Source organism: Chanodichthys erythropterus, chromosome 10 (genome assembly GCF_024489055.1).
Source record: "Chanodichthys erythropterus isolate Z2021 chromosome 10, ASM2448905v1, whole genome shotgun sequence".
NCBI lineage: Eukaryota > Metazoa > Chordata > Actinopteri > Cypriniformes > Xenocyprididae > Chanodichthys > Chanodichthys erythropterus.
Window position 1 is genome coordinate 12882536 of NC_090230.1, and position 21345 is coordinate 12903880.

The 21345-nt window shown below is 39.0% G+C and overlaps 2 protein-coding genes across 2 annotated transcripts; both read left to right on the top strand.

Annotated features, from left to right (window-relative positions):
- The first annotated feature begins 7 nt into the window (after positions 1 to 7).
- On the top strand, positions 8 to 6685 carry atpaf1 (ATP synthase mitochondrial F1 complex assembly factor 1). Its single transcript, XM_067398640.1, has 9 exons — positions 8 to 217; positions 303 to 411; positions 574 to 621; positions 732 to 794; positions 899 to 949; positions 1143 to 1190; positions 5441 to 5536; positions 5615 to 5722; positions 5803 to 6685. The coding sequence occupies exons 1-9, from the start codon at positions 9 to 11 to the stop codon at positions 5977 to 5979; spliced, it is 909 nt and encodes a 302-aa protein (XP_067254741.1). The 5' UTR covers position 8; the 3' UTR covers positions 5980 to 6685.
- Positions 6686 to 15272: 8587 nt separating this feature from the next.
- rab3b (RAB3B, member RAS oncogene family) lies at positions 15273 to 19413 on the top strand. Its single transcript, XM_067398641.1, has 4 exons — positions 15273 to 15497; positions 16732 to 16850; positions 16932 to 17056; positions 18714 to 19413. Exons 1-4 carry the CDS (start codon positions 15273 to 15275, stop codon positions 18896 to 18898), a joined length of 654 nt encoding a protein of 217 aa, XP_067254742.1. The 3' UTR covers positions 18899 to 19413.
- The last annotated feature ends 1932 nt before the right edge of the window (positions 19414 to 21345 follow it).

Below are 21345 nucleotides of genomic sequence, written 5' to 3' on the forward strand. Positions count from 1 at the left end.
ACTCATATATGTGGGACGGGGAAAAGATGGCGGCGGCCATGGTACAAATGTCATGTTTGTACCGTGGGATGTTGGCGGTCAGGGCCACTGGCATCCGACCGCTAATTCCAGGGCTTGTGCCATCTCAGTTCAGGGCGTTTTCCATAAAGAAAGAACCGGAGTTGGAGGAAAATCCGTATTATAGTAAATATGAAGAGAAGATCAGGAAGCTGCGCAGGTGAGGAGCTGTCAAATGCTGATGTAGTTTCTATATAATACAATATTGCCAAGCATTAATCTAGTTTGTGCTACTATAACATCAGTTCAAAACCTCAAGAATATAAAGCCCGACTAGAGAAGCGCAGTGAGATGAAGACGGAGCCGCTCGGACAGTCCAGACAAGCAGAATTCGTCAAGTACATGGAGAAAGAGGTGATCAGCGCATTTACATTTGATTTGCATTCTTTAAAGTAATTCTAATTTATTATGAGTTCAAATACATTTTATTTAAATACATATTAGCCTATATTTCCAAGTTAGTGTTTAATGAATTATTTAATAGACATAATTTGCTCATGTTGTCATATTTGTTAGTTGGACAAACGCGGTAAAGCAGAAACGGGGGGCTTCACTAAATATAAGGTGAGAAATCAAGCCTATACTATAGTAAATACTATAGTATTTAATTTCATATTGTGATTTTGAGACTTTGATTTTATTATTTGCAACCTTTTTTTAATTTTTTTTTATAGACATTAGGATCTATTCTTAACATTGAGATGGTTAAGGGGAAATCCGGATCTGAAATTGCAGAGGTAAAGATGACACATTTTACAGTCTGCGCTGATCTGTAAAATAATTTGTAAAAACATTTATTTTTACTTTTGGCTTAATCAAATCCTTGACTTTGTTGTTGCAGCTTTGGATGCAGTACTTCTCAAAGAAAGACACAATCAGTGCCGTTATACCAGTAAGTTCTGTTTTACATGTTCCCTTATCAGTCCATTAACTTCTGTAACCATAATGATAACAGAATAAACAGTTTTTAATTTAATATGTAATATTTATTTCAATGCAGTTCAGTCTATTGTGATGAGATCTGATTTTATCATCAGGTCTATGTTTTCACCAGAGATGAATGACCTTGTGATTCTTTATTATAGGGCTCAACATTTGATATTATTTTTGGCCGTTCCAAATCTTGCCCAACGGTAAGAATTTGACCTCTCTGAAACAGAAAAGGTTGAAGTACATGTTTTTAAATTGTCAAGTAAAATGTTATACCACCAAACAATAACCCTGCAAAATGCTAAATGGCCACTTGGTGGCAGTAGATGCTTTCAAGAGTGGCTTTAGTCATGATGTCCTGAGTGAGGATTTTTTAGTTCATCTTTTGAATATCTTGATCATATCTGTGACGATTTTCTATAAAAACTTGCCAATAGGGTTGGGAACCGAGCAAATACCAGAACAATGTGACATTCAGTTCCATTAAAGGCACAATATGTAGGATTTTGGGATTAAAATATCCAAAAAACACTAGAACAGTGTTGTATATTTTTTTGACTTGTGTACTTTCATTATCGCAAATGTTTCCAAGAATGTTTAAATTCAGAGAAATAAGCAATTTTAACCAGGACACGGACTGTGTGTCGCCTATCAATGACATACCCTTCCCTTTATTTTCTGGAAACACCAAAGACGCTTTAATATATTATGTGATTTATTAGACAGGTGAGCAGCTGAACTCAACACTAGGGCTGGGCGATATATCGCATGCGATTGTCACGCACATTTCGTCATGACTTTACTAGTAAAGCTGGTTCCCTGATTACGGCTAAATCGCCATCACCTGCTTTCAAATGGAGCGGCATTTAATAGACAGAGCCATAGTTCACTGACAAACCACGCAATATCGCGTTCATTATCGAAGGCGATTCATCTGCAATATGAACGCGATATTGCGTGGCTTGTCAGTGAACTACGGCTCTCTATTAAACCGGCTTTACTGACGAAATGCACGTGACAATCGCATGCGATATATCGGTCAGCCCTACTCACAAGTCTTATTCTTTAAATCTCATTTTTCCCTGATTTACAGCGAGTACCATGTTTTACCATAACTAATAATGATCTAGCTTACTGCAGTGTTTCATAGTAGCTGCCGAGCGAACGCACAGAGTAACGTTATAACACAATTTTCAACACTCAGATGTCTCTAATATGATAAACAGTGCTGCTTTACCCCACATACGCTAGTGATGTCCGGTTCGCGAACGAATCGTTCTTTTTAACCGGTTCTTTTCAGTGAACCGGTTGAACCAGTTCACCAAATCGGTCTGAATCGTTCCAAACAGTTCGCATCTCCAGTAAGCAAACATGAATCCACAAATTACTAAAGTTACTCACTTTTTGACGTGCCTGACACTACCTCTCGAAATAAACCAACATCCCTGTATTATTCAGTTACTCCAACAGTACAGTGACTTAAGCTGCTGTAAAGAGAGAACTGATGATGATGGGCACGAGCTGCAGAGCAGCTGACATGAGTGCGCATGCGTGGCGCACACGAACGAACATACACGGCCTGTCACGGTTCTCCTTCTCGAGTCAAGAACCGGTTGCAACGGTTTTCGGATCATCAGTACACAACCGAGAACCGCTTCTTTCGACATGTCCGATTTGAGAACCGGTGAGCTGATGATACTGCGCATGCGTTTAACTTTTCAAGTGAACGAAAAGCACGTTAGTCAAGTTGTTGAACATCGGACAGTGTGATAATATAAAACATACTGAAAATATAACGTTTATTGTGCTTTTCCAAATACACCATAGTAGATTAATAGCATAAAATGCTGTACATATTACTGTACATAATAAACTACATGCCCACATGAATGTAATATTTTGTACACAGATCAAACTAATGTTTATAAATAGTTATACAAATTCATTTTTCTATATTAATATTATTAAAATATATATATATATATATATATATATATATATATATATATATATATATATATATAGTTAAAGTTGTGCAGTTGTGCTTTCAAGTATTTTTTTTTTTAAAGAGTGAAAACAATTAGATTTATCAAAACATTTATTTGTTTCATAAATAATCCATGGACAGCTTTAATTTCTAAACAAGGTGATATAAAGATAAAAAATGACGTAATCAAACTACAGCGAGAGCAAACAAGCGACTCCTTTTGAATCGCTCTCGCGGTTCTCGAATCTCAATCTCGTTCTCGGTTAGAATCGGTTGCAACGGTTTTCGGATCATCAGTACACAACCGAAGAACCACTTCTTTCAGACGTGTCCGATTTGAGAACCGGTCAGCTGATGATACTGCACATGCGTGATTCAGCGTGTGATCTGAAGCTACCAAACAGTAACATCACATCACCGGTTAACTAGGACAACTGATGCTATGAGAGAACTCGAATGAGGGGCCAATCTGGCGAAACGTAAGTTTTTTTTAATCATAATGTAAGCGGATCATGATGAAGACTAATTTATTCACTTTATAACTGTAAAACTTTGTTTGCACATCACTGCCTGTATATGTGTTTGGATGCTTTAGATGCAAAACTAAATTGTAAGAAACGCTTCAGATTATAATATTTTAGTTGACTGATGTTATGATTACTAACTATATATTTGAATCACTTGTTTTTTCAACAACACATCCCATGATTCCACGAAATCAAGGCATCATCAAGCTACGCCTTTGTTTTGAATAAGTGACCTCTAGTGGTGAAAAATGACATATTGTGCCTTTAATGTTTCACATCACACCATACTGTAAAAGAAAAAAGGATGACATGTTCCCACTTACTTCCACTGTAGAAAAATTAAGCCAAATGTCCCAGAAACAGTCGTTGCTGATTGGATTGCGTCATTTGGAGCCTGAGTCTGCGCAGTGTTGATCCTGAGATGGAGCTGTGGTATAAAGGATACTTTCGCTCCCGCACACTCAATTACAAGCACAGTTATTTATATGTAATATAAAATAACTGGGATAACTAACTAAATAAGGGTGGGGTTATGACCTATATATCAGGGTTTCCCAGACTGGGGTTATGATGGAACTGCAGGAGGTTTGTGAGTTTAAGTAATTAAATCATTAAAAATGTAAAATTAAAGTAAATGGTTTTGAAATAGAAACAATCAATATAAAACTGTAACACAGTTCGTAGATACGGGAAGGAGGAGGCAGGAACCGGCGAACATTCAACAAAACTTTAAAACCAAAATAAACAAAGAACAAAACGAAAGTAATGCCGGCAGACCCTCGCGGACGTCTGCCGGCCACACAAACATAATAAAACATAAAATAATATCCAGGCCTGGTCTTCTCTCGTCCTTCACTGTCATCGCGCCTCCTTTTATGCTCCCGGAGCTCCTCTGTGAGAGACTCCCGGTGCGCCTCCCAGTTGGGGCTCATTAACTCCCGCGCCACCGGCCTCGCGCCGTTCCCTCACGGCTCTCGCCAGCCCTGGTTACCACAAAAACATTTCCCCCCCCCCAAAAAAAAAAATTACATTTGTTTACCTTCATGTCATGTGACCATAAACCGACTTTATTTTATTATTGACCTAACTTATTAACTTAAAATCTAAAGGTTTACTTTAAGTAAATATATTAGGGCAAAGAGTTTCAGCTGACAAAGTTGGGGAATCTCTGCATTACATGTAAATATGAAATGATGTAAATTTGTACATTTTAATGTGTTTGAAATACAAAAGCCTTCCAAATACAGTAATGGTTAAATGACTCACTGAGTGATAATTCAAATAATAATGTGTTCATCAGGAGTTGATTAGATATACAATGTTGAGAAAACACTTCTTAAAAGTGGAATGATTTCTGTAAATGCAGTGATCAAATGCTGTGTGGGTCTGAGTATTCAATAACTGGTTTATGTGTGTAATTCCACAAACCTGGAAAACCTTCTAAGGCTTTTTAGAAAGGAACATTTAATAGATATACCCTCAGTTTCACAGACAAGGCTTAAGCTAATCCTAGACTAAAATGCATATTGTATCCGTTTAATTAATCTTAAAATATGTCCGTGCCATTGTTTTGTTTCAAGATGCACACCAGTAATGTTATTTTTCTAGGGCACATTTATAAAAAGCTACTTAAATCCTGATTCAGTCTAAGCCCTGTCTGTGAAACCGGGCCATAAAGTAGTAGTAGGGAGAACCAGTTCATAATTTACTGCTATTGTGAAAATCACTTGTAATCAATAAACTAACTGTAGTCTGATTATGAGCATTTTAAAATGTTATGTAATCAAATTACAAATACTTAATTTTTGGATTCTGATTATGTAATCCAGATTACATGTAAACAGTTACTACTCAGCACTGCTTACCAGCATTTATATTGCCTTAAACTGAAATTCACTGAATAATACTCAATATTTATGTGTTGTCAATCTTTGCGCAGTTTCTGTATGCTCTACCGCAGAAAGAGGGATATGAGTTTTTTGTCGGCCAGTGGGCTGGTCATGAGCTGCACTTCACATCTTTAATCAATGTTCAGGTATTATATTTTTAAGTCTTTAAATATAAATTGCACACTGTCTTCTGGCTTAGGTACTAAAAATTGCTTTTATTTCAGACTATGGGAGAAAATGCACCCAGCCATCTTATTTTATACCACTATACAGACCTGCAGAAGGACAAAGGCATTGTGCTGATGACTGCTGAGATGGATATCAAATTTGTGGTAAGTTAAATTAAGTTACTTAGTAAAACAAAAAAGCAGCCTATGTAAATTTGAATACATTTTTTGTAAACCTCTTTCAGACCGTTCACCAGGCACAGTGCTTGGCCAATCAGGTGCAGCTGTTTTACGGATCGCAACGGCTTGAGACTTTCCGATTGGTCGAGGCCTTCAACCACAAACCAGAAGAGTTTAAACACATGTCTGTGATAGCAGAACTAGAACAGAGTGGTATTGGACCAGCAGTCACTACAGACTAATCCAAAGGCATTAAATATGGTGTTGCCTAATGTGGACTGTCGCCTTGGGAAAGAAACGCTCTGTAACTATGTATGGAGTCCCTTGACAGTCTCTGCAACCAGATAAGAAGATAATGTGTGTTGCCTTTTAGCATTGATGAGTTAAACAGACACATGTCAACAGACAAATATCTGCTACCATGTATGCAGATTCAGATTCTGATTAGTTGTCATTTTACTCCCAGTAAATGTTCCCTGTAGAATATGGCACAAACATACTGTACTCTTGTGGTTTTAAGATTATTTTGTGTTTAAAATACAAAAAGGAAGCTTATTATTAGGATTAAGATACCATAGATACTGTATGTTTCCCATAAAACTACTAGATATTTACTAGATATTGGTGGCTCCACTAGATATTTGTGGATTCACTTCCATTGTGATATTATTCATAATAAAACTCAACATTTTTGCAGTATTGATGTACCTAATTCTTTTTGCAAATCACTATGGTAACCCTTTAATTATTTGAACACTTATGGAGCACATACAAATTAGAAAACAAAATATAAAAGTGACATGCAAATGATGCTTCATTTTGTCATTTATTTTGCTGATGACTTTTAACCAATTTACCTTTTAAGGTGAATTTTAGTGTATGTATGAAGTCGCCGTAATGTTTCAAAAACATTTGACTTTGTTTTAAACTGTGATTTAAAAAAAGGGTATACAAAAGGCTATGCTAAATTGTGACTGTTGTCTGACTTAAGAGGTTTCAGCACGCCATGCTTTCCATCGACTTTTAATCTCTATTATATTCAGAGGACAGTAGCTATAGCCTCAATCACCTTTTTGCTTTTATGATACATTTATTATTTATTGCCAATATTAGGTAAAAAAAAAAAAAAAATCTTTAAAACAATTTTAATTCATGAAATGTCATTCTTCCGCCAGAAGATATAGTTTCTGACAGAACGTCGCTGTCTGAGTGCTGCGCATTGATATAACTTTCTCGTTTCCTGTCATAAAGGTGTTTTTTATGGACGTTTTTTCCTAACAAATTTCAAATGAAAATTCAAATCCAAAAGATCAAACAATAAATCAAAGATTCAAAACAGCTGCTCAAATGATAAATCAAATGCAATTTAATTTCCTCATTCAGGGAAGCATAAATAAACTGTCAAAAAATCTAATTAAAACTAATTTGTATTTGACGTTTAATTTTCATTATCAACCCAGTATAAAGCTGTCATAAAATCTATAATTCAATGCTCAAATTATACATCTACAGAAGAGGATTGGGGCCAAGCAATAATAAAAAAATAAAACCATCTCGAGATTTAAGTTGTTAAATTTCGAGAAAAAAGTTGAGATAAAATGTTGAGAATAAAGTCATTAAATAACGAGAACAAATTTGTTAAATTATGAGAAAAATGTCATTAAATTTCGAGAAAATTCGATAAAATGTTGAGAATAAACTCGTTAAATTACGACATTTTATCTTGACTTTTTTTCTCGAAATTTAACATTTTTCTCATAATTTAACGAATTTGTTCTCGTAATTTAACAACTTTTTTCTCGTTATTTAATGACTTTATTCTCAACATTTGATCTAGACTTTTTTCTCGAAATTTAACGAATTTTTTTCTCATAATTTAACAAGTTTCTCAACATTTTATCGACTTTTTTCTCGAAATTTATAATTTCTCATAATTTAACATTTGTACTCCTAATTTAATGACTTTTTTCTCGTAATTTACTTTATTTACTTTATTCTCAACATTTTATCTTGACCTTTTTCTCGAAATTTAACGAGTTTCTCATAATTTAACAAGTTTATTCTCAACATTTTATTTCGACTTTTTTCTCGAAATTTAACAACTTTAATCTAAAGGTGGTTTTATATTTCTATTATTGCTTGGCCTTAATCCTCTTCCGTATAAATCAAATGCTCAAACGGACATCGGAAATAAAAAATCAAATTCTCAAACCGACATTGCAAACGGCAAATCAAATGCTCAAACTGACACTGCAAATGAGAAATCAAATTCAAATGAGGCATGTCAATCAAGTGGTGTGTGGGTGGAGTTTTGAGGCAGAAGAGGAGACTTTCTTGGGTAACTGCCACACTTGAGTAAAAAATCTGATCCTGTAAATCATAATAATGAGAAACTTTCTCGTAATTATGACCTTTTCTCATAATACTGACTTAGTTTATCATAATAATTAGAAACTTTATTGTATTACTTAAAAGCATGTGGAACAGAAGGGAGTGGCACGCTAGAGACATTCGCTGGTCAAAACAGTGTAAAAGGCATGAACAGTTAGGGTTCGTTGTAACACTGCGTTACAATGTGCCCGGCTATTAGAACTATACTATTATATACAGTTACAGATACAAATGGCATAATCAACTTTTATGAATTTCTGTTGATAAACTATGGGGAAAAAAGGAGAATAAAGACTGAGAGGAAGAACCTGAACATTCAGAATATTATTTCAAGAAATGTTCAGCATTTGTACTGTCGTCTATTTATCTCATGTTCTGTGAGAGGGAGAGGAGTGTGTTTGTTTAGCTCTGTGTTTTTCTGAATACTGTATGTTTCTTCATCTGTTTGGGTGTATTGTTTTGACCAGTGCTGTATAGCTGTGTTTTGCAGTGTTCATTGTCGAATTACAAAATTATTTAAATTTGAATTTCTAAAAAAAAAAAAAAAAAAAAAATTTATATGAAAAAAATTTATAAGTTATTAGTTTGTATATTTAATTAAATCAGATAACATTTTTAGCTGTCATATGGTCATGTTACAATGTGCCCCATCACATGTTACAGTATGCCACACCTATGTGTCAAGTATGGGTGTTGAAAGATGAAGTGAGGACTCAATGCAGGAAAGATGGGCTTTATGCAATTCTAAAAAATAAAACACAAACAAAACTACCCCGAGGGTGAGAACAGACCTGACTCAGCTTGACTTGATTAGAACACACAAGGGAATATACAAAGACGATCCAGCACAGGACTGCAAACACTAGTGCTGCGTCCCAATTCGCATACTATCCGTCCTAAATAGTATTCGAAAAAAGAATTAGTATGTCCCAAATCGTAGTATGTTGAAATGAGTATTCCAAAGATACCCGGATGGTCTACTTTTTCCGGCTAGAATTCGAAGTGCAGATCCGTGCACACTTCTAACCGGTAATATTGCCCATAACACATTGCGCTGTGGACAAGGATTCGATTAGAACTACAAATACGAGTAAAAAGTGTTAAAAAACTACAAACATGATGGATGTGCGAGTCAGCCGGCTAAGCAGAGCGGTTAAGATAAAGGGGCTTGAATGATTAATAATCAGTATCTAACCTGACGAAAATATGTTTATTAAATGTTATCCAAATTATATTTCATTTGCAACAGCATTGTGAACTTTTATAACGAAGCGTTTGTTCATTAATTTTTAAATGCATCATTATGCAAAGACGAGGAGAGTTATTGCATGAAAGACCCATGACTGGCAGATCAACGTGCGACTACATTTATCTCCGAAACGGTAGGAAATAAAATTTAAATAAATGTGGAGGATTTTAACTGTGACAAGATGATTGACAGTTTAAACAGTTACAGGTTGCGTAACTAAGCGACAGAACGTCCGTTAATGACGCAATTATGACGAGGTAGTATGTCCCAAAGCTTGCATACTCTTCTGCTACACACTCAAAAGTATGTACTTTTTCTTTACAAAAACAGTACATACTTTTAGGACGTAGTATAAGTAGGCGAATTGGGACGCAGCATAGGAGAGCAAACAAGGCAGGTATAACGAGGGAGGACAGGTGGGGCAAATCAACCAATAATGAGGTAACAAGATGGGTGGGGTCAAGACAATAGACATGAGAGCACATGGCACAAAGAAATGCATGACAAGCCATGTGCTCACACCAAACATAAAAACACAAGCACATGGCCAATGAAGACAAATCACAAGCCATGTGCTTACACAGAAGGACACACAAAACATAACATGAACACGCAGCCAGTGAGCACATGTACAGACTGCATGTTCACACAGAACACGACAACACAAGAGTGCCTGGCCAATAAGAACGAAGCAGGCACTCACAAAACATGAGACAAGAGCGCACGGCAAGTGGACGTACACTCAAACGTGTGCTCACAATAAAGACAGGACATGGGGCGCGAGTGTCCGAATCCCAACACGAAACCGAAACAGAACTAGACAGGAGTGCCGGGATCTGAACGCCACACTCCCAACATGAACCAAGAGACACAGACGAGAGAGCACACGGCTCGAGAACACTCAAGACCACTGGAGGAGTGACCCAGAACAGAGCTGGGGTCCTGGCTGATAGCCAGGGCGGTGCTGGAGGAATGGGTGGAGCCCGCTCAACAGGCATCAAGGGCAGCACTGGCAGGGCAAGAAGCCTGGGTGGCGCCGGCAGGGAGCCTGCGTGGTGCAAGAACGGCCACTGGAGTGGCCTCCAGGCCTACATCGGGCTTAGGATAGGCCTCCCGGCCTACAGTGGGTTCTGGGGTGGCCTCTGGGTCTTGAGGGATGGAGGAAGACTTCTTCCATTTATGTGGGCGAGGCGGTGGCACTGTGCCTACCTCCTCTGGGGGTGTTGCAGCTTCCTTGGTCGCCTCTGGGGGTGTTGCAGCTTCCTTGGTCGCCTCTGGGGGTGTTGCAGCTTCCTTGGTCGCCTCTGGGGGTGTTGCAGCTTCCTTGGTCGCCTCTGGGGGTGTTGCAGCTTCCTTGGTCGCCTCTGGGGGTGTTGCAGCTTCCTTGGTCGCCTCTGGGGGTGTTGCAGCTTCCTTGGTCGCCTCTGGGGGTGTTGCAGCTTCCTTGGTCGCCTCTGGGGGTGTTGCAGCTTCCTTGGTCGCCTCTGGGGGTGTTGCAGCTTCCTTGGTCGCCTCTGGGGGTGTTGCAGCTTCCTTGGTCGCCTCTGGGGGTGTTGCAGCTTCCTTGGTCGCCTCTGGGGGTGTTGCAGCTTCCTTGGTCGCCTCTGGGGGTGTTGCAGCTTCCTTGGTCGCCTCTGGGGGTGTTGCAGCTTCCTTGGTCGCCTCTGGGGGTGTTGCAGCTTCCTTGGTCGCCTCTGGGGGTGTTGCAGCTTCCTTGGTCGCCTCTGGGGGTGTTGCAGCTTCCTTGGTCGCCTCTGGGGGTGTTGCAGCTTCCTTGGTCGCCTCTGGGGGTGTTGCAGCTTCCTTGGTCGCCTCTGGGGGTGTTGCAGCTTCCTTGGTCGCCTCTGGGGGTGTTGCAGCTTCCTTGGTCGCCTCTGGGGGTGTTGCAGCTTCCTTGGTCGCCTCTGGGGGTGTTGCAGCTTCCTTGGTCGCCTCTGGGGGTGTTGCAGCTTCCTTGGTCGCCTCTGGGGGTGTTGCAGCTTCCTTGGTCGCCTCTGGGGAGACTGCAGCGGTCATAGCCATCACTGGAAGGGCTGCAGTGGGTTTGGCTACCTCTGGGCAGGTGGCAGATGAGGCTGACCTGTTCTTCCTCCTCCCTCTCCCCTAAGGGGTCATCAGAGGACTGGGGACTTGGCAGCTTGTGAGGGGAATGGGAGGTGGACCAAGAGGGGGGAAGGCCACCCTCCTCTCCGTGGTTGTATACAAACCCCACAAACTGCCAGAAAGACAAAATCCCCAGCATTCCCATCTCCCAGCCGCTGACGGGATCATTAAGGCTGCTGTTAAAGTCCTTGAGCACTGCGTCGCTGATGTTGAGCCCCTCCGCTGTGAACACGAACAGGTGAGCAAACTCCTTCACGCTGGCTCCCCCTTGCCGAAGAGAAAGGAGCTTGCTGCGCTGATTCACCATCTGCTGAGCGGAAGGGCTGGGAGATGGAAAAAGGAAGATGCCCATCCTACTGCCGAGTCCTCTTTAGGCTGGATCGTTCTCTGTCAAGTATGGGTGTTGAAAGAGGAAGTGAGGACTCAATAATGCAGGATAGATGGGCTTTATTCAATAATAAAAATAAAACAAAACTACCCTGAGGGGGAAAACAGACTAGACTAGACTAGACCACACAAGGGAATATACAATGAAAATCCAGCACAGGACTACAAACACAAGGAGAATAAATAGGAGAGAAAACAAGGCAGGGAGGACAGGTGGGGCAAATCAACCAATAATGAGGTAACAAGATGGGCGGGGTCAAGACAATAGACATGAGAGCACATGGCACAAAGAAAAGCATGACAAGCCATGTGCTCACACCAAACATAAAAACACAAGCATATGGCCAATGAAGACAAATCACAAGCCATGTGCTTACACAAAACGACACATGAACATGCAACTATGAAAACTCACAGACTGCATGTTCACACAGAACACAACAACTCAAGAGCGCCTGGCCAATAAGAACTAACCAGGTACTCACAAAACACGAGACCAGAGCGCACGGCAAGTGGACGTACACTCAGAAGTGCGCTCAAAATAAAGACAGGACATGGGGCGCAAGTGTCCGAATCCCGACACGAAACTGTAACTTAACTAGACATGAGTGCCGGGATCCGAACGCCACGCTCCCAACAAGAGACGCAGATGAGGGAGCGCACGGCTCGAGATCACACAAGACCGTACGCTCACACAAAGACAGGACAAAAATGAGAGTGTCAGAGCTCTGTCACAAAACCAAGAAATAAACTAGACAGAAGTGACAGAACCCTGACACTATGGGGCATGTTGTCACATTTCACTTCCCTTCTTTCGGGGTAAATAAAGAAAAAAGTATACACTGTATTAAAGAAACAAAGCCGCATATTTGTACCAGACATGTGTGAAATTAATGTCGAACTAAAGAAATTCTCTGAACCCTAAGAAGATTTACACAAACTGAGAAAGTCAAAAAGCATTAGGTTGTGCACCGCTCTCCCCTAAATAGCCTAGAATGACTGAAATTAATTAAAAAAGCTCGCTCTGCTCCGCGCCAGTGGACACACTCATGTGACGCGCGTCTGGAGAAAGAAGGCTTGTTTGAGATGTGCCTAGACTCGCCTGAAATGTAGGCTAAGCGAGAGTAGGCGGCTGCAGTTAGGGGAGGAGTGAAAAAAGCGCAGACAAGCCGACAGTTCTCTGTTCTCGTAGGCCTAATCATTTATCATTAATGTTATTTATTGATAAGATTATAGATTACACTTTGTATATTACACTGACTTTAACGAAAACTACTGTTTTGCAGAACGTGCCATGCCTACTGTGTTCACGCGTTTTACACGTTTTTTCCACTCCCTTCTGTTCCGCATGCGTTGCAGTAATACGAGAAAGTTTCTAATTATTATGATAAACTAAGTAATTATTATGAGAAAAGGACATAATTACGAGAAAATTTCTCATTATTATGATTTACAGAATCATATTTTTTACGAAATTGTGGCAGTTACCCAAACTGCACACAAGTAGGGCTGGAAAATGCTGCCTTCTGAGGACACATTTCAAGGTAGTAAGGCAAGGTACGTCCGAATCCAATGTTAGCTTCACTTCCTCTCTCATGAGATACCTTCCTCAGATCGATTTTGAAGGAAGCATAGATGTATTCTCAGCTGCCTTTGATATCCCACAATCCTGTGCTTTCCATTCTGTGACAGTTGAGCTAGAAGAATAAAGATGGCGCCCGAAATTTGCGTTCGCTGTTCAGTTTGTGTAAATGTACGATTTTGACCAACATATTTAAATTTTGATATCATTTCTATTGAGAAATTACTACTGTAGTAATTAAATATTTGTTTAGTTCTCACCAAAGCTCGCGCTATATTGCTGTAGATCATTAAATTGTTACGCTGCCTCAGAAGTCTGTCCGAAATCAATTTCGTGAGGTGCCTTCATGCAAAAACGCTGCCGTACACAAACCTCTCCTATAACAGACAGCGAGGCAGCAAGACAGCTACCTAGGTTTTCGGACGCAGCCGAAGTCTCCTCTTCCTCCTCAAAACTCCGCCCACACGCCACTTGATTGACATGCCTCATCTGAATTTGATTTATCATTTACAGTGTTAGTTTGTTTATTATTTGATCTTTTTAAGCATTTTAATTTTGTTAGGAAAAAACTTCCGTAGTTTTTTCGCAGCCAGAGTGCTCTCATTCACACGAGCGAGAATTTCACGTGAGGGCGAAAGAATTCTCAAACTTTGCAAAATAAGTCACGCGAAATTCCACGAAAATTAAAAAAAAAAAAAAAAAAAGCTGATTGGTTTGATAGGCTAGTATTTTTTGTGAAAAGGTTTTTATAGTTTATTTCATTTTGTTGTTGATGCCAAGTTTTATAATTTTCTGTCTAATGTGGTGACATTAAAAGTGTCACTGTATGATTATAAGCTGATTTTAATCGTTTAGCCTACATTCAGCGCTGAATTAGACCGACAGCGTTGTAAACGCCGGTTAAATGTCGCCGATGCCCCACCCTACTGTACACAGCGCGCTTTCAAATAAACCCGATAATACATATCCATAAAAAACCGCTGCCATTCGCTATTATATGCGTTAATACGCGCGTAAAGCAGGCGTTTTGGGCGCGTTAACACTCGAGTAAGTGAACACGCGTCGTCAGGTGCTGCAGCGTCCATAAACGCCCACCTAGAACAGTACCAGACGAGAGCTGCGCTTACATCCGAGGTGAGCATCTCCATCATATGCCATTAATTGACGGGTGCTTGTCATTTATGGATGTTTGTCGGTGAATGTCGTCTGTCAAGATGTCGTTATTGTCTCAATGAAAATTGTGAATGAGCTCGTGTGTTTACAGTACGTGGTCAAAATAGGGTTCTCTGATTATGCAATGATATTTATGCTTGTGAATGGCTAAAGCTGAAAATATCACTTGTATTTGGACCTGTTATGTTGACTCTCTGATGCTTTAACTATGTTCTTGCCAAACAAGACACTGTAAAACGAGATGAAAATTATGCATTGCTATATGCATCATTCAAGACTTGTTTTGATGATACATAGACCACACATACAGCTGGTGTTCCTGTTTTTTAACACACGCACACACACACACACACACACACACACACACACATATATATATATATATATATATATATATATGTGTGTGTGTGTGTGTGTGTGTGTGTGTATATATATATATATATATATATATATATATATATATAGCCTATATTACATTGTGCTTATTAAAATTTATTTATTTATTAAATGTTATTACATTAATTAGCCTACAATTTTCATATATTTATTTTATTTATAGTAGATGCCACTGCATCTCAGTAACAGGGCTGATAGCAGTCTATTCTTGTCTAACATTAAACCTGTATTTATACTCTTGTCCATGTTCACAGATGGCAAAAGCAGACCAGCGCTTTGGACAGAGAGATGGATCTGATCAGAACTTTGACTACATGTTCAAACTCCTGATCATTGGCAATAGTAGTGTAGGAAAAACCAGCTTTTTATTCAGATATGCAGATGACTCCTTTAGTAACTCTTTTGTCAGCACAGTCGGCATCGACTTTAAGGTGAAGACAGTTTACAGGAACGACAAGAGAGTGAAGCTCCAGATATGGGTGAGTGCTGGAGCAGGTTTATAATTGAATCCCTAATAATTCATGAATCATGCAATATGTGAATGAAAATGATGATATTTTTAGACCCAGATTGTTTGTTGTTCTAATGTGATTGGCTGACATAATTAAACTCAAACTGCATCCAGCTGTATTATGTGAATAGCACATCCTCTTCCTTCCACATTCACCTTCCTCCAGCCTGTGATTGAGAGCCATCTTTTTCTGGAGGAAAAGAAAGCAAGCGCCTTCTTTTTTTCCCCCCATATGCATCATCGATGCTGGTTGTCATGGAAGCAGCACTCCATACTGCTCCCTGGCAGAGAGAGATCCTCATAGCCAATTAAAGCGGCCCCTGAGGGTAAGGGGGGCGGGCAGAGAGTTTGAAAGCACACGAGTGCCGGAGTGACAAGTATGACACAGCCACAATTTGTGATAATTCATAATCTGGGCGTATTGATCTCAAGGTGTTTAAAAATAGGCTCTCATTCAAAACAGCTGCAGGGAAACTGCCGCCAAGTGAAACACAACAAAATGGGCTTTAAATAATCATGGGCCCAAAATAGAGAAATTATAACGTTTCACTAAACCTTTCATTTAGTTTGTCCTCCACATGTTTGGTATCTATTGCATTCATGGAGCATTGAAGGTCATGATATGCCACACTGTATAATTAATAGTGCCACCATATTGCATCTCAGAATTGGAAACTAAAAATAATAATTGAATAAAATTATAAATTAAGATTAAGTTACCATTTATATATACAGTATATATTTGTATGTATAATTTTTTTAGTTATTTTTACATTTTTAAAATTAATAAATGGATAAAAAATTATATATATAAAAACAAAGGTTATTACTTTTGTATAGTTTGATATATAGATTAAATACAATTTAAAAATGAATAAAAATAATAAATAGAGGTTTATAATGAGATAATTGTATTATTATTTACATTTTTCTGAATAAATAAAAAATAATGAAAAAAATTGGAAGGAATGCAAAATAAATTTTATATTTATTATATTTTATATTTATAAAATTATAGGTTTGTAGCATTTTTCATTATTTTTATGTAAAAATAAATCTACGCTATCAAAAAAAACAACAAAAAACTGAACATTTAGAGATGATGGGAACTAATGGGGAAAAGAGGGAATGTGTTCAAGCTCAATTTGTAGCTTGTTGTGTGCTAAAAAAGCATGTCAACTGATTTTCTGTGTTGTCTATAGGATACAGCTGGACAGGAGCGGTATAGAACTATTACTACAGCTTACTACAGAGGAGCCATGGGCTTCATACTTATGTACGACATCACAAATGAAGAGTCCTTCAATGCAGTGCAGGACTGGTGAGCAGTTTTATTCCTGAATCCAAAGGTTTTGTCCATAATGCACTAATAGAGTTGCCATAAATTACTGTTTCTTTTTAGGGCAACACAGATTAAGACCTATTCATGGGATAATGCTCAGGTGATATTAGTGGGGAACAAATGTGACATGGATGAGGAGAGGGTGGTGCCTTTGGAGAAGGGGAAACACTTGGCTGACCAGTTAGGTAAGTTATGTACCCAATTTTTTAAGGGGACCTATTATGCCCTTTTTCAAATCTTGATTTTGATTTTGGGGTCTACCAATGCTATCTCAGGATCAATTCGTACGTATTTTACGAGGTGGCTTATTCATACAAATTCGTACAGCCTCACTGTAACACAGTTCGTATATATGGGAAGAAGGAGGCGGGAACCGGCGAACATTCAACAAAACTTTAATACCAAAATAAACAAAGAACAAAACGAAAGTAATGCCGGCAGACCCTTGCGGACGTCTGCCGGCCACACAAACATAATAAAACATAAAATAATATCCAGGCCTGGTCTTCTCTCGTCTTTCATGGTGGACGGCAGCAGGCTCCGGCCCACGGCGGACAGCAGCGACTCCACCGCTCCCTCCTGGACGGCAGCCACCCCACCTCGTCCCAGGAGCACGGCATCCAGGTCTCCGTCCCACCTTTCACAAGGCTCTAGTACCACCACCCCGGGCAGCCTCTCGCGGTCTTCACACTCCCGCACTGCCCGAACTCCGCAGCACCGCAATCCCCCTCAGCAGCGAGGGCTCTCCAAAAGCATGTCCCTCCTTCCTCCAGGGTTTCGGCACCAATGTAACACAGTTCGTATATACGGGAAGAAAGAGGCGGGAACCAGCGAACATTCAACAAAACTTTAATACCAAAATAAACAAAGAACAAAACGAAAGTAATGCCGGCAGAACTTCGCGGACGTCTGCCAGCCACACAAACATAATAAAACATAAAATAATATCCAGGCCTGGTCCTCTCTTGTCCTTCACTGTCGTCGCCCCTCCTTTTATGCTCCCGGAGCTCCTCTGTGAGAGACTCAAGGCCGGTGCGCCTCCCAGGTGTAGATCGTTAACTCTCGCGCCGCTGGCCTCATGCCGTTCCCTCACGGCTCTCGCCCGCCCTGTTCTCCACACTCACAAATTCATATGATTTGTCTAAGCCCTAGTGACGGGTAGGTTTAGGGGCAGGGTTAGGGGTAGGTCATTTGTACAAATTCATACAAATTTGGCAACTCGTAAAATACGTACAATTTAGCAAAAAATGTTGTACAAATTAGCCACCTTGAAAAATATATGTACAAATTGCTGTGAGATCGGGTGGGGTCTGCTGGAATAGGTTTTCATGCTGGAATGTTCCAAAAAACATTATTTTTCACATATTTTACATTGTTGCAGCACCTCTTTTCCCAGTCTGTCAGTAACGCTCTGTTTAGTTCCTGTATCTCCTTCCGAAAAGCACAGTGTGTTCTGATTGGTCACCTGCTTTGAGCTTGTTTGGGGAAATGTCATGCCGCTTACCTTAACCTCGAGTTTCAACACAGTCCTTGCCCCCTTAATTTTGCATATACCTTGTTCGGGAATTATTTAAATGAGGAATACTGTGACATGTTTGTTCCCTGAAGAAAACTCAAACAATCGAGTTTTTTCAGGAAGTTCAGAAACAGTGTGCACTGATATAGAGAATAACTACCGCTGGAGTGACTTGTGCTTTGTAACTTTGCTGACCTTTTCATGCTCAAAGAGCAACATTACATACTAAAGAAAGTTGAAAATGAAAAATAAAGCGTAATAGGACCCCTATAACCTGATTCATTGGGATTTGATCGAATGTTTTGTATTTTGATTCTTTCTCACAGGATTTGAGTACTACGAAGCCAGTGCCAAGGAGAACATCAATGTCAGACAAGTATTTGAGCGCTTAGTCGACATAATCTGCGTGAAGATGTCTGAGAGAGTCGATACGGATCCATCCATAGTCACCGGTGCCAAAACCACCCGGCTAACCGATAAGCCGCCCCAGCTACCTCAGAATTGTTGCTGATTTCGGTCTCTACTTATATGCCAACCTATCAGCAGCGGATCCGATGTTGTTTGGTTTAACGTTCTGTTTTATGCCGATCGGAACCAACCCGGGGTGCGTTTCCTGTGCAACAACGTCACTCACTGCTTAACCTCCATAGTATGAAGCATCGTTGGAGAAATTAACTAGTTAGTCACAACAGTTTCCCGAAATCATTACGCACTTTTGTTGTTTGAAACACGTTGGGTCAACAATATAGGAAATATGTTAAAGACCTTACACAGGTTGTGGAGAAATAACCTCTGCTAATGAATTGATTCAAGATCGCTTTTGATGTAAGATACATTTTTTAAAATCACATTAACATGCAGTTTTTATTCAGTCAGGAACTTTCCCACAATGTTATTGATCTCAGAGATGTGAAACGAATACTTACATTTTTGTTATCTTCATTTTACTTTTTTTTTTTTGATTCATACTCTTCTTAAACAGTGCTAAAATTTAAATTTCACACTAACAATAAACTATGCTTCAAACCACAGGTTGAGAGCTGTAGTTATAACCTCACAAGGTTGCGACGCTGTTTGCGTACACAGTAAAATCCCCAGAGTTAAATCAACTCTGCTCAGAGTACATATGGTCCCTCTCTAAATAGTGTTAAAGTAACACTAAAGCAGAGTTAAAGTTAATGAGATAATTAAGCAATTAATAAGGCTGTGACTGAAGTTGTAGTTCACGTGTTTCTCTTTTCTTCAGTGATTCTGCTTGTTAACAGCAGGCGTTCATCACTAATGCACAATCATCACTTAATTCATTGCTTAATTATCTCATTAACTTTAACTCTGCTTCTGTGTTTTTTTAACACTATTTAGAGAGGTGCCATATGTACTCTGTGCAGAGTTGATTTAACTCTGGAGATTTTACTGTGTATGTTCATTGAAACTATGGTTTCACGAAACACCGAATCGTTGAACTATGTTGGTAACGAAGGAACTTGTGACTATAGTTAGCTAACGATTGCTTTTGGGAAATGCACCCCTGTTCGTTTGTAGCTGTCAAATACGTGAAGTAGTTCAGTAATAATAGTACACTTCTAACCTAATCAGTCCATAGGAAACTTAACGCAGGGACTAGATCAAAGCACAAAACTACTACTTGGCTCTCAGAACTTCAGTGTTCACTGCCAAAACTAGATTTAAAACACACTCTGTTGTGGCACAATCTCGCTAATCTTATGAATTATACCGTATATTTAGTGTAGTACTTTAATGGAGGTAAAATGGTGGATAATCTGTTAAAAGGCACACAAATAAACTCAGACTTTTGCAAAATGGCCATTATGCAAAATTGAGTTTTCAGGGTGGTTTCAATGCTCTGATCTGATTGGATCAGAAGCAGATGCACATTGTATTTTGGACTCCATCTATTAACTGCTGGCACAGTACGTGTTTTGAGAATATAAGCACTTGTTTAAGCTATCTTCATGTTGAGAGAAAAAAATGTGACGTTTAGTAAATTCATGATTAGAAGCGCAAAATAAATTTCATGTCTTGCACAAAAATATGACATTAAATTCATGTTAAGCTTAGTATTGTCAGAAACCACATGTAACAGTTGTGAGTAATAATAGACTGAACACAATCAGCACATTAGTCAGGCGATATTCGGTTTGTTACAAAAGATATTCTTCTTCTTCGCTCAAATCCTCAAGCAGAAAGTCGAGATTTATTGTGAACTCGTGCCAGGATGTGTTTATATTTCAGAAACTTGTAGCAAATCCTTGTGGGTTCGTGTATGTATAATCTACCTTGTTTTTTATCAAGTGACATATGAGTGTTTTATGTAACTATAGTCGAAATTATTCTAAATGAGATATTTTTCATTCAGATGTTATAGGCTACTTTTTTTGTTTCCTGAGTAGATATTTATTTTTATGCTGCTGAAATATATAGTTGTACCTATGCTGTCAGTGTATTTTGATTTGTAGACAATTTGCACTGGGGCGTACAGTGATTGTACATTTGTGAATGTTACTTTTAGATGCAATTTGTAACAATAAAAGCACAAATCACATATAATAATGCTAATATGTATGTACGTGTCTGTCATTAATGCTTATGTTCAGTAGAATGAGGATACTATAGCAAATAGACTATGATAGCAAATAAAAATTGCTGAAGTGAAATGAAAACATATTGGAAACTATATTTACTCTACTCTAACTATATTTACTGGTGGTGGATGAGGAGAGACCCCTGATATGATTGGAAAGTGCTTTGGGTGTACAGTTGTAGGCCTACATATGAAAGCGCTATATAAAATGCCTCATTCATTCATTCATTTACTCAAAATTAACAAAAGAAGAACTTTAATTATCCTTATTCTTCACATACATGAAGTTCAGTGTTAAAAAATGAAACAACCTTAATTCATGGTCTTACATTAAACAACAAATATTTGTCCATTTG